At 38.8% G+C, this 16,611-nt stretch overlaps 1 protein-coding gene across 1 annotated transcript in view; it reads right to left on the bottom strand.

The window, feature by feature from the left end:
* LOC124605124 (translation initiation factor eIF-2B subunit epsilon) overlaps positions 1-16,611 on the bottom strand; it is a 92,802-nt gene that overhangs the window by 51,477 nt on the left and 24,714 nt on the right. Inside the window, exons 5-7 of the mRNA XM_047136600.1 lie at positions 12,422-12,666; positions 7,854-7,976; positions 7,438-7,772 (exon numbers count right to left, since the gene is read on the bottom strand). Of these exons, the coding sequence (XP_046992556.1) occupies positions 7,438-7,772; positions 7,854-7,976; positions 12,422-12,666 (703 nt within the window). The remainder of the gene's footprint in view (positions 1-7,437; positions 7,773-7,853; positions 7,977-12,421; positions 12,667-16,611) is intronic.

The following is a 16,611-nucleotide window of genomic DNA, read 5'->3' as shown; positions in this document are numbered from 1 at the left end:
AAGAGGGCCGTGGGTTACTGTCCATCAGCAGTGACAAGCTCGTGGAGCTGGTGGGGCAGTGCATTGTGAAGAACTGTCGTTCCATAATTATGGATCTCAGAAGCCATTTTCCACAGTTATTGTAATCCTTGTTATATGATATTGTGACTAAAACAGACTTCTCTGACACAGGAATATAAAAGTTGGTCCCACAATATGACACTGTCTCAGTTCTGATGATGAATAGTCAAAAAATAGCTGTGTGTGTGTGTGTGTGTGTGTGTGTGTGTGTGTGTGTGTGTGGGTGGGGGTGGGTGTGGGTGTGGGTGTGGGTGTGTGGGTGTGGGTGTGGGTGTGGGTGTGTGGGTGTGGGTGTGTGGGTGGGTGGGTGTGCAAGTGCGTGGACTCATTGTTTTTTGAGTTCACAGGCACTCAATGGCAAGGTTATCAGCACCCCTACAAATATTAAAAGACATGAATGTGCATAAAATGGGTAAAAAGGTTATCACATAGTCGGGTGAAACCTACAAAATAACACTCACTCCCTTCTCACTCCTGTTGCCCTACACAATCACTCCACCTCACATGCTGTAAAACAAGGTAGAAAGCATAAAAGGTGCTATACTTGGGATTAAAACATAAGTAAAATGACAGAAGAGCTAAAGTAATGGCACAGGGAAATGCGTGAGCCACTCATCATGTTAACACATTGAGAAAACCTCCCAAAATTTTTAGGAAAGAAGCTGGACATGTCACTCAAGCCTTCAAAATTCTCACCAAATTTGTTTGAATGTTACTCTATTTTGAGTGCAAATCTGCTACTCTGGTCTGAAAATAAAACACAGTCTAATGAAATTAAGCTTACAGTGATATGTACAGCACAACCACCACACATTGGAGGGTCCTCTCACAGATCTTGAAACCATGCACCATGGGGCTGCGGCCTATAAGAAGACTGGTAAGAAAGACCTCATTCCACTTGTGTGGCGGGAAGGAGGTACGCCATGGCGATGTGGCCTTTACCAGACACAGCTCACTGTCTGCCACTTCCAGCCACTCTTCTTCCCACTGATGCATGGCTCTGCACTTCAACAGTGGGGCGATAGCATGCAGGGGGATGGCACACTGAATTAACTGAGGATCTCAACATGCCTACTTGACCACTACATCCACTCTTCTGTTCCACACAATACCTACGTGCCCTGACACACAGAAGAAATATACCTCCTTCCCCAGCCTTTGCAGTCGCAGGAGGGTGTCCTGGATATTCTAGATTACATTATCTACTGAGACAAGTATTGTAGAGAGTGAAGGGCACTCATGGAATCGGAACACACAAAGCATTTAGCACCCATAACACATCTCATTTGCTCCAGTGCCCACAAGACAGTGTATAATTCCATATCAAATACAATAAACTCATCGGACAATCAGAACTTAAAGACACGATGAGGGGGAACAACGCAGCAACCGACAGAGTCCCCCTGTTTAGACCTATCCATAAATATGGGTACAGAGTTGTGGTGCTCAGTTAAAATGTCATAACACAATGTATTAAAAACTTTACCTGTACAGCACTAAATCTAAAATCACATTAGACATCTGCAGTAACTAGGGTGGCAGGTGATTAAAATCATGGATTTGGGGTTGAACTTACTCCACACCAAGTGACGCCAGTTCCCCCCTTTGCGCCGATTCCAAACAGCTTCACTGACCACGGATGATTGGTAAAGGGGCGTTCCACAGCTGGACAAGTAATGGTAAGGCATGCCAGTGAATTTGGAGTACTTAGGAACTTGCATACCTCGCGTACAATGAAGAGCTGCAGCCAGATGATAAGTGGCAGTTCACTAGCCTCAGCACAGAGACTGGGTATGGGACAGGGCTTGTAAGCACCCTTAGCCAGCCTAGTCCCCTCATAGTGGACAGTGTCAATAATCTTCAGATAAGAACGCCGTTGCAACTGATGAGTCACTGTTGCAATACTGAAGGAGAAACAAAAAATCATAAAATCATCTACAAATAAGGAGCACTGTACAGGACCCCTCGGCATAGATGTAATACTGTTTATGGCTACAGTAAAGAGGGTAACACATAAAACCTGCCCTGAGGAACCCCATTCCCCTGCTCAAAATAAGCTAACAACTTGTCACCAATTCCGAGCCTAAAAAAGAGCTTACAAGGAGAAGTCCCCAGAGGTGGGATGGAGTTTTTGATACCACTTATACAGTGATGTAGGTTAGGGTGCAAGGTATAACAACATGCAGGCAATCACACTGGTGGGCCCTCATTTGCACGTAATAGACAAAAGCAGTTTAATAATTTTGCATTATGTTGCAAAGCCTTACACTACCTCATACAGCGGCATTGCAGCACAGTGGTTAGCTTATGAGCCTTATGTGTTGAAGTTTGTAGGTTCAAATCTAGGTGCTCCGCAATTTTTATTTTTGTTTTAAAATAGTTATCAAAATGACTTTGATCATTATTTTTATTCAATTAATTGGTATAAAAGCATTTTTTTTTAAATTTTCTAATCCTTTGTCACTTCATTATAATCATCATATTAAATTTTACATTTACTCTTATTTTTCCTTCCTATCCTCTTTTTATTTGGAATCTTTGTGCACCTGATCTTAATTATTTCTTGCATAAATTTCGATATAATTTCTTTCATTTGATTGTCTTATATATTGTTGTTTATGTTATTGCATTTGTTATTTCTATCCCTCATTTTGCTCCCTTCTTTCACTTAAATCTTCATTTGGGTTATTTTGTCAATAATGTTACAGGAATTTATATTTTAAATGTTTGTACAAAGGTTAGCATCCAAAACAATGTGCATCACACACATAAAAAGAAAAAAAAAAGAAAAAAAATTACATTTTTGACATCACTGCACAGCCAATTTAAATAGATTATTTTGTCTTTTGTTTTTTAATTGATATGTCAACATTTTCGAATGTTTAAATATTGTGATAAATACATGAAAATAATTAAAATCTTGCACACAATGATTCAAAATGAAAGCAATGGTAGGAAGAAAAAAAAAGAGCAAATGAAAAAGTTAATACAATGATTAAAATGATGAGACACAGGATTAGCAATTTAAAAAAATAATTACATTAAAATCAATTAATTGAATAAAAATGATGATCAAAGTCATTTTGATAACAATTTAAAAATTAAAAAAAATATTAAGCACTTAATGAGATTCGAACCCGCAGAGTTCCGCACTTCAGGTTCATACGCTAACCACTACACTACAGCACCGCTATATGTGCTAATGTCAGTTTCAAGGCTCTAGAACATCATGCAAAATTATTAAAAAGAATTCCATTGATTACTCAGAAAAAAGGGCCCACAAGGGTGAATGGCCGTTGGATGGGATACCTGCTACCCTAACCTATATTAAAGTACAGGTGGTTTCAAAAAGTCAGTCCCACCCCGGGTACCTGTCGTCGTTAAGACAGAAAGGACCATATAAAGCTGGAGAGGTGCCCAAGGAAGCCCCTTTGGTGGACCTGCCATAGAATATTGTGTCTCCAAATTGTGTCATACACCCTAGTGGTGTCAAAGAATACACCAATATAGTGATGTTTGGTTAGAAAAGCCAGCTGGATAGCCACCTCTAGCAGGATCAGGCTGTTGACAGTGTATCAAAATCTCCTGAATCCATGTAGAGAGCAGCTAAGGAGTTGTCTGGCCTCTAACATCCAGGGTCTTCCCTACGCAGGTCAGTAAGGTGATGCTCCATTAACTAAAGGGACATCTTCGGTCCTTACCTGGTTTGAGGAGAGGTATCAAACAACCTCTCTCCATGGGCTGGGAAAATGGCCTGCATGCTGCATCAATTACAATATCTAAAGAGGATTGCCTTTGACACTGGCAAATGTCAAAGTTTGCTGTACTGGATTTGGTAGCGACCAGATGCAATATCATGAGCCTCAGACATTGCAGAATTGACCTCACATGTGGAGAAAGGGCAGTTGTAGGTCTCATAATTGTTGGACTTGAAGACCAACTGGCCTCTCTCCACAGTCATGCACTAGTGGTGAAATGCTGGATCCTGACTGGCACTGCCAATGGCAATAGTTGCTGCAAGATGCTCTGCCATATCTGGACAATCTCTTTGGACATTGTTTTGAGACACCTCTGTTTCAGCACTGCTACTGCCAGGAAACAACTGTGTTTACTGGAAATCCTCCTAATGGCTTCCCATACTTTTGTAGAACAACTGGAACAATGTATAGTATCCAGGTATACTTGTCGTGCCCTTCTCTTGCTCTCCTGGATGATGTATCGAGCCTTGGCCCTTGACATTTGAAAGCCTGTTAGATCTTCCACCACTGGGCAGCACTTAAGCCATGGCAGTACCACAGCCTGACCTGGATTACTGAATGGCACTAATCAGTCCACCAAGGCATAGGTTGCCTCCAAAGATGACCTGAGGGCTTTGGTATGGAGTCGTCAGCTGCGTGGTGGATCACTCATGTGATGTAGTTCCCCCACTCCGGGACACTGTTACGGTGTTCAGACACAGCCAGCTGGCTGAATAGGGTTCAGTCAACTCTGCTTATCACTCATCATGGCTGCATCCTTTCCGGGAGAGCTCCATCCAGCAGGTGAAACTGGAGAGGGAATTGGTCACTGAAATGAAGATCATCAGTGACTTCTCACTTAACAGAGTCCACAATGGTCGGAGAGCAGAAAGTGAGGTTGATAATTGACGATGACCAAGTAGAAGCGCAGAAATGAGTGGGAGTGCCTGTGCTGAGGATGCTCTGCTTGTGAGATGTCATGAGGCTCTCCAAAATCTGATACCAAGGCCAAGTAGAGGTCAAGCCTCATAATACATGGTGGGCATTAAAGTCTTCCTGTATGAGAAATGGTCAAGGGATTTGTTCTACAAGGTCTGTTACAAGGTCTGTTACAGCATCAAAATCTATCACATTTTGTGGAGGTAGGTACAAAAAGCAGACAGTGATCCTATGACACACATGAACTTCAGCTGCAACTGCTTGCAGGTTGGTATAGCTCCGTAATACAGAGCATCAAATTCTTTAAAATGTGTTTCCTGAAAAACACATGCACAGGGGGTATTCCTGTGCAAGGAGTTTCAGTTCCTCCACATAGGTCCTGAACCCTTTGATGTTGCAATGTAGTATGGGAGCCTTTTACCAGGGTAGAACTTTCAGCCAGTCTTTCCACCAGGAAGGGAAGCCCACAGGGGGTTGAGGCTCAGTCCTGGTGTGAGATGAGTGCCCTAGGCTGACATGAAGGACTATTCGCTCCGAGGTCAAATCATAAGAGACTTCAGAGAGAGCGAAGTCTACACTGCCAGACTGCTTACTTCCCTTCTCCATCAGCAGCTGACTCTTTGTCTTTGACTTTAGTTCTAATTTTCTCCCTGGGGAGACTTCGGCTTCCTGAACTAGCTGTTTAAGAACCAAAGCAGAGGAGGTAGGGAGAGTGTGTGTGTGTGTGTGTGTGTGTGTGCGTGTGTGTGTGTGTGTGTGTGTGTGTTTGCGGGGAGGAGGGGAGGGAACAGAGTGGCTTTATACATCTTTTTGTCCTCACCATACAGGATGCTCTTTGTAGTCTGAAACTCTTGTATCTTCAATTCTTCTAGATATACACTGCAGTTCCTACTCCAGCCAGGGTGATTCCCAGAGCAATTCACACACTTGAAAGGAGATGAATACATGACTCCTTCATGGGCAGCCTTACCACATTTGCCACAAGTGGATTCTTACACTTGGGCAAAGGAAACCTGCCTAGTGTCATGCTGTCAAAAGTAAGAACAAAGAAATCTGACTTGATCAGATCGCCATCCACCCTTTCCAATATATTTTGGGTGTCAACAATACCTTCAGCTTTAAGTTTGTCTTTGGGAATGTCCACCAGATCCCTGCTTGTCACAACACCTTTTCTGTAATTCAATGTAGTGTGCAGCTCGGTTTCAGTGCCACATTCCCCAAAGCTTTTGGCTTTCTGCAGATCTGTCTCTTGTTACCAACTTGAGGTTTTGACCAGCAGTGTCCCGCTGAACAACTATTTAACAGATTTAAATGTACCTGCAATCCCCTCTAAATCCTTTTGAATGTAAAAAGGGGACATGGTCTCCTAGCTTCACTTTCTCCTTTTAAATATCAAAACCGCAGTCTGACCTGCAGCATGTGTTCTCTTACTAAATAGTGAACTGCACTGGAGAAACTCAGAATCTGGAGGGCTCATCGCATGGGACCTCTTGTGTGATTGGGTGGCCTATCCATTCCGCTGGGAGAGGATGAAAATTTTGAGGGGCCAATCTCGGTCCCATGAACAGCTAGGGAAATAATGGTCCACTCAGACAGAGACACGCTTGGCTGAATAAGCATTATAAAGATGCAGTAGTTTCATCAGGGGATGCCCACTAAAGACCATTCCACCTCAAGAGCCATGCATCTCATCCGCAAGCAGTCACCTTGCACTGAGGATTTTACCATGCTCGCAATCAGGGTGGTTAAGCCAACTTTCCCATTTCCTGTGGCACACAATATTCCACTGCCACACCACTGGATGGTGACTGAAGCAGGACCAGAGCCTTCCATGATAAGAGGACTGGCAATGCTTACCAGTCCCCAGCTCAGGAAACCTGGGGTCAAAAAGCCCGTGCCCAGAGAACTAAAGCTCTGAGCAACTGAGGGTAACATAGCTGAAAGATTGCTGTATCTGTGGCCAATATGGCTTTTCATGCAATTATGTTTTCTTGACTTTTGGATGACCCTTGTATAATTCACAGAACATCTAAGTAACTTGACTACTGCAGAATATTAATTTGAACCAGCTCGTATCATTCATAATGCTGCTTTCTCTCTCTCTTTTCTCTTTGTAGATTTCTTTGTGAATATGCAGTACACTAGCAGTAGCTGACTAAACCTACTGCCATGGTCCAGTACACAATACGATGCAAGTCAGAGAGGGGAAGATGTGACAACTGAACATTTACCAATCTTTCAGTATCTGTTGTTGTGTTCATGAGGTTTTGTGAAAATGTCTTAAGCAAATTACTGTGTCAGACTGTATTAATATTGTGGTTAAGTGGCTTGCTCTCCATGAGTCAATAACATCAGACATCAAAAGTTTGGTAAACATTTCTTTGTCATGTTTTCCTAGGCCATACTGCACTGTCTCACAAGCTGGTCCACCTTGACTGTTTGTCTGCAACCACCATGTGTGGAAATTCCCACATGGCTATGTTACCAACGGCTTCTTCATCTGTTACCTGGTGGGAACATAATTTGTGATTGTTCTACACTATTACATTATAAATAAAGCCTTGGTAAAACTGGAAAAGTAACCATATATCTAGTCTCAATGAACTTGCAATTCATTCTACACTATATCGTATCAGCTCAGCAGCAAGATAAGGTTAAAACTATTTTGAACAGAATTAACAAACTTTCACAATTTTCTTACCTTTATCATGTCCAAAATCATCTTTTACTACCACAGCGCTGGCTACAAGGTTTACACCTTTAAAATGAGACTCCTCTTCAACAACAACTCCTGGTGCCAGTATACAGCCTTCTTCCAGTTTTGAGCCCTTCTTTAACACTGAATCATTTGCAACTACTGAATGTGAGACAAGACAGCCATCATCAATAATCACATTGTCCCAAATGTAAGCATTGGTCATAACTACATTCTTCCCAATTGTACAGTTTTTACCAATGACAGACTGTGTAATATAAGTTTTTTCTCCTACATTTGTTTTCTCATCTATTACAACGTCCTCTTCCAGAATGCAGCCCCTGTAATCATTATAACCTTGACAAGTTTATGAACATATTCTGAACTTCATAATACGTAATTTGGTGGTTACAGACACTTACATGCCTAATGTAATATCTTTCTTACGATACACATGGTGCCGCAGAAACATGTAAGGTTCCTGTTGTTTACTGAATGGACTATCAGGAACCAGAGGGTACGTCCATCGATGAATTACATCATGGCTGGAAAAACATGTACATATGAATTTTTTGTTACTTACTTCAAATGTTTTATTCTAAGTATCTTTTTCCTTAATTTGTAGAAACATGAAAGTGAAAGTATGAGGAACATTTAGTAAGTCAGTGACGAAATGATACTGACTCTAAATTGCACATTTTATTAACAACAATATGAAAAGATAGAACAACAATATGAAAAGATCGACTGCCAGTCACCACAAAGAAGAGGTGTTGTGTGGCAGACAGGCACATTGGGGGGCAAAAAAAAAAAAAAAAAAAAAAAAAAAAAACCCCGGCTGTCACACATCAATAGTTATCAGAATAAGTCCTTCAGTAAATGTAAACAGAGCGGGCGCGCGCGCACACACACACACACACACACACACACACACACACACACACACACACACACACCTCTGGACCTTCACACCCAGGGACAATTTTGTGTGTGTGTGTGTGTGTGTGTGTGTGTGTGTGTGTGTGCGTGTGTTGTGAATGACTTAAGTCTGATACTTAATAATATCTAGCAGTGTCTTTTCAATGTGCCTGTCTGCCACTCAGCACCACCTCCATGTGATGAGTGGCAGCCTATCCTTTTCATATTGTTGCTCTTCCATACCACATTTTCTGTTAATTTCACATATTTTGTTTTATCTGTAACATTGTGTTTATTTACGAATACTCCGATCAATTTGTTTACTTCATTAGAAAATTTTAAGAATATGTGAAGTAAATAAATGCACTTTACTTTGATGACATTAAATATAAAATCTGTAATATGATGATAATTACAAGTGAAGATTGACCACTACCTCTACAGCATAAAGCAAACAAATAAAACCTGAGAGAGTATTAAGGTTACGCCGTTCAACTGCATCTGATGGTCCAATGCACTTTACTTAATTTCATTCTCGTGTCTTGCTAGATGCCTAGCCACATTCAGTGGATACAGAAACTGAAGAGATGGTCAACAGAATCCACATGTGTGTTGGATCACTGTCAAGTAGACTTCCATGAAAGAGCAAGACATCATCTTAAGCGAATAGGTATTTTATATGACAGAAGGAAAAAAAAAAAAAAAAAAAAAAAAAAAAAAAAAAAAAAAAAAAAAAAAAAAAAAGAGGGGGTTGGTATCAGGAAGCTGCTAGCAAGGCGAGTGCCATGACTGCTAATGTATGAGCCAAAACTGAATAGTACGGAATTACCCAGTAGTCACTGGAAATGTTGAAATACAATGAATATAAATTTTTCAAGCACTACATTGTGGTCTATAGAATGTGGATAAATTATTTTCAGTAAGAGAATGAGGATTAATCAAAATATTAGAATTTCTCTTACAAACACTAAAGAAGGCAATGATTATTCAATCAGGTCATGGTATGTGGTTGATATAGATAATATCATAATATAAACTGACATAACTGCACTATGAACTGCTGCCTATCAAAGTTTGTTCTCCAGAGATTATAATTCTGTGACTACTTTTTTTCACTGAAGCCTTAAAAAAGTGATTTGGTGGAAGTAAAACACAGTGAACGATGTTGTATTACTTCAAAAGTATCCTATTTTGTGCAGATCAAGGTACTTCACAAAAGTATTCAGTTAACAGACTATTATGGAGAATAACATAGATTTTTAAAGAGTTTTTGCATTTTAACATCAACTATATCTGTAATTTTATTTATCTGTGGAACAGCATTAATTACATTAATAAAGCTGGGCTTCTCAAAAAATCATTTCTACAAAAAAGTATTGTGATGGTGACGCAGTTGTGGTGGTAGTGGAGGTGGAGGAGGAGGAGGAGGAGGAGGAGGAGGAGGCCTGGGTTCTGCTTGTAATCCATTGTTTCTATGTTAACTGCATTTTGCATACTGAAAATGTGTGCAACTCAATTTGCAATAATAACTGTTTATTTTTACAGAAGTCATTGGTGCTTCATAGGCCTTTTGAGATAACAGGTATAAAACTACCACTATATCGTTTTATCACAAACTTCTACGTTTTATGTCTATCCCAGTCATCTATTTCAAAAGATGACATCACTGTTACAGAACATGGTTCATAACTGGCACTGTCTTTGGAATATGGTGATTTGAAATGTAACTATCTCTCAGTTCAGCAAAAATACTCATGTCAATCATCAACTGTTAACCCTAATTCCAATGAAGTCATGAGTCAGACCTTTTACCTTTCTTACAACGTTGGGACTGTTTCAGTTTCCTGAATTCACTTTAACACAAAGGCAAATCATCAAAATTTTCATCTTCAGTGTAAATAAATGTGAACAGGTACTGATGATCAGAAAAGAAATTTTGGCCAAATGACGAAAAGATTCTCCTTTCTGACTCTAGAGTACACATAAAAGGAGTTACTATGTCATATGCACCAACACCAAATATAAATATTACAAGCAAAATTATGGAATGATTAAAAACAAATAACTGTTTTTACTCATTTCATTAGATGTCAAAATACCAGAAAAACTATACAAATTATAATATCTAATACCAGTTGCCACAACATGGGGAAAAGGAAAGATATCACACTGAAAATGAAAAATGACAACAACATATGGCATAAGGAAGTGGAAAGAAGAAAAAATATATTTGCCAGAAACAACAGAAAGAAATAATATTACAATCAAGTAAAAATAGAAAAGCAACAAGCAGTAGCAGATCAAGATGTTGGAAGAAACAGAGATGGGAAATGATGAGTTAGTGTTATGTTAAGGAAAGACTGAGAAAAGAAATGTAAATGAGAAAAGGATAAGGAAACATCATGAAAAAGGAAACAATAAAGAAATATAAGAATAGAAAAGACAATAAACAGAAAATAGAAAATTCACAAAAGCATGAGAAAAGAATATGTGACACGAAAAATAAAAGGAACAGCTTCCATGTACCATTTACATGTATTGCAGGAAAAGGGAGGGAATTAAAGTGCTACAAGAAGTACCTTCTGCCACAAACCATAAGGTGGCTTGTAGAGTATAGGTGTAGATAAGAGAGTACTAGCTGTTCATTCTTACTGGGAGCTTACTTGTCATTGTGGCAAAAACGAAAGTTGAACAGTTGAATACTATATGCTGTTGTTGTTGTGGTCCTCAGTCCTGAGACTGGTTTGATGCAGCTCTCCATGCTACTCTATCCTGTGCAACCTTTTTCATCTCCCAGTACCTACTGCAACCTACATCCTTCTGAATCTGCTTAGTGTATTCATCCCTTGGTCTCCCTCTACGATTTTTACCCTCCACGCTGCCCTCCAATACTAAATTGGTGATCCCTTGATGTCTCAGAACATGTCCTACCAACTGATCCCTTCTTCTGGTCAAGTTGTGCCACAAACTTCTCTTCTCCCCAATCCTATTCAATACTTCCTCATTAGTCATGTGATCTACCCATCTAATCTTCAGCATTCTTCTGTAGCACCACATTTCGAAAGCTTCTATTCCCTTCTTGTCCAAACTATTTATCGTCCATGTTTCACTTCCATACATGGCTACACTCCATACGAATACTTTCAGAAATGACTTCCTGACACTTAAACCAATACTGGATGTTAACAAATTTCTCTTCTTCAGAAATGCTTTCCTTGCCATTGCCAGCCTACATTTTATATCCTCTCTACTTCGACCATCATCAGTTATTTTGCTCCCCAAATAGCAAAACTCCTTTACTACTTTAAGTGCCTCATTTCCTAATCTAATTCCCTCAGCATCACCCGACTTAATTAGACTACATTCCATTATCCTTGTTTTGCTTTTGTTGATGTTCATCTTATATCCTCCTTTCAAGACACTGTCCATTCCATTCAACTGCTCTTCCAAGTCCTTTGCTGTCTCTGACAGAATTACAATGTCATCGGCGAACCTCAAAGTTTTTATTTCTTCTCCGTGAATTTTAATACCTACTCTGAATTTTTCTTTTGTTTCCTTTACTGCTTGCTCAATATACAGATTGAACAACATCGGGGAGAGGCTACAACCCTGTCTTACTCCATTCCCAACCACTCCTTCTCTTTCATGTCCCTCGACTCTTATAACTGCCATCTGGTTTCTGTACTATATGCTACTATATAATAATGATCCTGATACAGCTTGCACCCTTTTGATGAAGTAGATTTTATCTAGGACGAAGCTACTTCTACTGTCCCAAGTTTTCAAATGTCCTCTGTTGTGATTTTGTTTGTAATTTTATATTATTCCATTCTGCTGTATTTCCCTTGGCCAGGGTGTACTGAAAGGCCAGTCTTAATCTCTGATTATTCCTTTACCTCCAAACCCCTCTTCTCTTTTTACCTAAAGCTAAAAGTAATATTTCCATTACGTTTTGTATGAATGTTGATGTGCTTTCAGCTAAACAGTAATTTTTAATAAAAACACAAGAATTTTAAAATACTCAAAACAATCATGTGACAATAGTTGTAACATAATAAGTTTTATTGCATACCTGACTGCTTGATACATGTGCCAGTTGCTAACCCGAGAGGCATATTCTGGCCCCTGCAGTTTGTGGTAGTAAATTGTGCTTGACAGTATCTCTTCATTCATAAGCAACCCACGTACAAAGTCATCACGTGTTTGAAAATCAAAGTTGTCTGAAAACAATGGTGGGACTGCAGGAGAGCAAATACAGATTTGTGTGTCTTGGAGGTTATATAGAACTTCCACCTGTGAATGATCCATAAACGTTTCCTGAAATAAAAAATAAACAAAAAGTTAATTCTGTAAGCCTTTCCAGTTTGATGGAAGAGGAAATCCTTGATGCTTTACTCAACTGAGTGATTTATTCTATGTATTTTCTGATCATTGTTTGTCCAAAGTGTTCTTGGGATACTATGAGCAGTTAAGTTCCTGTACTTGTTATACTAGTGTACGTGGTCTCCCCCCCCCCCCCCCCCCCTTTTCCCATACCCACAAACACAAATAAGCACAATTTTAATCATACATTTGGTTTCCTTTCTGTCACATCACAATTTAAGAAACATTTTGTAGATGTAAACACAGAAAAGTCCATTGTAGCTCTTTTGTCTTCCGTTTGGTTGGGCCTATGAGGTTTAATGTCCAAGTCCTGAATAAAATACTGTGTGAGTAGAAAAGGCTTAAGTATATAACTGAAGGCTTCCTGGTTGTCACAGTTTGACATCGTGACACTGTTATTGCATCTGCTAATATTATTGTTCCTTGAACATTCCTGCACCATTATCAGCAGCGGAAACAAAAATAATTTCTTAGCACTTGAGTACCAGATCAATTCAAGTGTTTGATATGACTATGCCAACTAAATGTACATCGTCAACCTAAACTAGACTTCAGGCTATGGTACAGATAAGAATGTCAGCACACTTAAGATTTTTTATTCATATTCGTTGGCATAACCAACCTACAACCAAACTGTCACTTTCTAACCTTACATATACCCAAGGCTACACCACAAACCAGTCTCTCAACGCAACCCACAACCCAAAACACTATGCAAACGCAAAAGAAATATTGTTGGTGTTATGTTTTCTTCCTGGCTGTGTGCATATGACGTCACAAACCATATTACTATCATGTTATAGGACAAAGTCAATATCCAGTATTGGTAGGTTGCGTTGAACCTAAGTATCCTGAAAAGATGTGCTACATCCATCTGGTTCTGAAAAAAAGGGGTTCTGTACAGGGGAAATTATAGTGTCATCTCATGATCCAGTAATCAATTATAATTTTCCCCTCTGGCTAAAAAGTAGATAATGCAAATGTCAAACGCAAACAAATTTTGCTTCTTTCTTAAAAGTCAGAAACACACACTGCAACAAAATAGTTCAAAAATCATTATTGGAAGTCAAATTTATCAATAACAGAAATTTGATGATGGCAGCAACAATATCAAAAAGTTGGTGATGGCTCATGAACCAAGGTTTGGAAACTAAGTACCGATATATGAAGTTTTCAAGTTTCGGTCATAAAACTTGCAGTTACTCCATGGTGTCCATTTGTTTTATTTTCTGCTGTTCATAAATGCATCACAGTTCTGCAGCATGATAACTGTTGGTGAATTTGTTTAAGCTCTTTGTCCCTTCTTCATTACCAAAACCCCTAATAATAGATCTAACAACAAAGTGGAACAAATTACAGGGAATAGATGAAAAAATGTGAAACTCATTGTTGGTTTTCTAAATGGAGAAAAATGAAGAAAACATAGACTAAGATAAAGAAGGCAGTTATTTAGCTAAGTAACCTGATAGAATATAGTGAATAAACAACATTATTTGGAAATATTTACAAGAGATTCTAGAAAACACAATGTAAATTTGGTAAGAGAAAGAATTAAAAACAATAAAAATGTTAAGAAATTAGAGAATGTGTTATGTTTGGCAGACATTCCATTTTATCAATTAAAATTACAATTGGCATAATAATTAACAATGGAGCTGGAACTGCACAAAAAATCAGAGTTCCTTAAATATTTGTAAAGTTCATGAGACGAATCAATAATGCACACAATTAAAAAGTAATAATGCTTCAGAAGTAATGTCTGATGAGATATATGTCCACTGCTTGTGGTATAACAGCTAGCGTTGCTGCCTCTGGTTCATAAGGTTCCGGGTTCGATTCCCAGGCAGGTCAGGGATTTTCTCCACTCGGGGCTGGTTGTCCACACTGTTTCATCATCATTCGCGACAGAGGCGAGACTGGACTGTGTAAAACTTGGGAATTTGTATGGTTGCTGATAACCATGCAGTTGAGCACCCCACAGACCAAATATCATCATCATCATCATCATCATCATCATCGTCAGCATGAGATGTATCAAGCCATTTGAGGCATGGTGAAAGGAAAAGTGTCAAGACATGCTGTGGTTTCAATACAAATAATTTAAGCTGGAGGAAAGATAATACAAAAGGAACTTGAGAATTACTTCCTGTACGTTTGAAGTGTGTGCCAGTTCCTTAAAAATAGTTAGTTTTGTATTATTTTTCTTGCAATTTTACCTACTTCTATCCAAAACCCCCCATAGCTCAAATGATTTTGTCCGTCTCACATTCCTGTAGCAAAACTAAAGAGAATGGAGACACATAAAAGCAACTGCGGGAAAAGCAGGTGCGAGGCTGAGACTCATGGAAGAGTCCTCATAAAACATTATTCATCCACAAAAGTAGAGGCTTTTTTAAAAAAAAAAAACAAAAAAAAAGGCTGACTGTTTCTCTGTATATTATATCTCAGTCTGAGATCCTTATTACAGGGATTAATAGAAAAGATGAAATAAAGAGTGACGCAATTTATTGCTGGTTTGTTTAGTAAGCACAAGAGTGTTATAAAGATCTTTATCATACTCCAGTTGCAGACAGTAGTGGAGAAAAGGCCCACATCATGGAGAAATTTACGGTTAAAATTCTAAGAAAGTATATTTCAGGAATATTTAGGAAACATATTACTTCTGTCCACTTGCGGTGGTCATGCATGCAATATTCTGGAATTATTGATAAACAATGTGAACGACAGTTTTCAAGTTTCTGGCACCATAAAACCTGGAGCAAATTTCGACTGCAGAATGGTGAGTGTTAACGAAGAATGTTCTGATCTCACAAGGACCGATTGTGTTGTGCTCATAGGAGGGGCTAATATTGTCTTCAGAAATGAAGCTAGTGCCTTTATTAAAGAAGCTGTTTCCAGTGCTGCAGTTCTTGCATTTCACCAGTGTCATCATAAGAACTTTGCCCCTAAAGTATGACCTACCAGCCTGGCTGTGCCTTAACAAAGATATTGCCCTAACTAATTTGAAGCAGAAAAGATTCTGCGCCAAATTTGTGATTATTAAGGTGATATACAACACTAACTATGAAAGAAACTGTTTTACGCACCATGGAATGCATATCAACAAATATGGTAATGTTTCTAACATAGGCAATATTCTTGAAGAGATTTCTCTCGTCAACAAAAGTAGAAATAAAACTAATATTGTGCCGGGTGCTCCTTCACAGGGAAACGAACAGAATGGACCAGTTCCAATGGAATTTAGTTCAAAAGAAACAAAATAACACCGGAATGCAATTTAGAATTAAAGACCCATGCAGGTGCCACATTTGATGACCAACTGAATGATTCTCTGTTTGATTTAGTTCATAATAATTTCATAATGCACCTTAATATAGGTGGTCTATCAGTAGGAATGATGAACAAGTTGTATGAACTATAAGTATTTCTGGAAAACGCAAATTCTGTAAAAGTTACATGCTTAATAAATTCACTTTCAGGTTACAATTTAGCAGTGAGTTTTTGTAGAAAAATGGTTTTGGGCGATCATGCACTCTACTGGAGAACTCATTAAGATTTGAAGTCAAACTTTTAATTGATTGATTAGGGAGCTAATATTTGAAAGCTCCTGCATTGAATTTTTGGAATATGGTGTATTAATTATATTCAGCTATATGTACAGTTCTAGACGAATCTGAACCCTTGCTGAGTAGGTTGCAGGTAAAAAAGTTATGTGAAAATATCATAACTTGCTCTGACTTCAACAGATAAGTAAGAGCTGATGACAGGTTTGCCATTTCTCTGAAGGACTTGCGATCTACAACTGATCTAACATTAAACTTTAGTGAGTACACTAGAGTAACAGCATCTTCTGCAACATGTATAGATAATATAGTGAGC

The sequence above is a fragment of the Schistocerca americana genome, chromosome 3 (assembly GCF_021461395.2).
Source record: "Schistocerca americana isolate TAMUIC-IGC-003095 chromosome 3, iqSchAmer2.1, whole genome shotgun sequence".
Taxonomy (NCBI): domain Eukaryota; kingdom Metazoa; phylum Arthropoda; class Insecta; order Orthoptera; family Acrididae; genus Schistocerca; species Schistocerca americana.
This window is presented reverse-complemented; position numbering and strand designations above follow the sequence as displayed.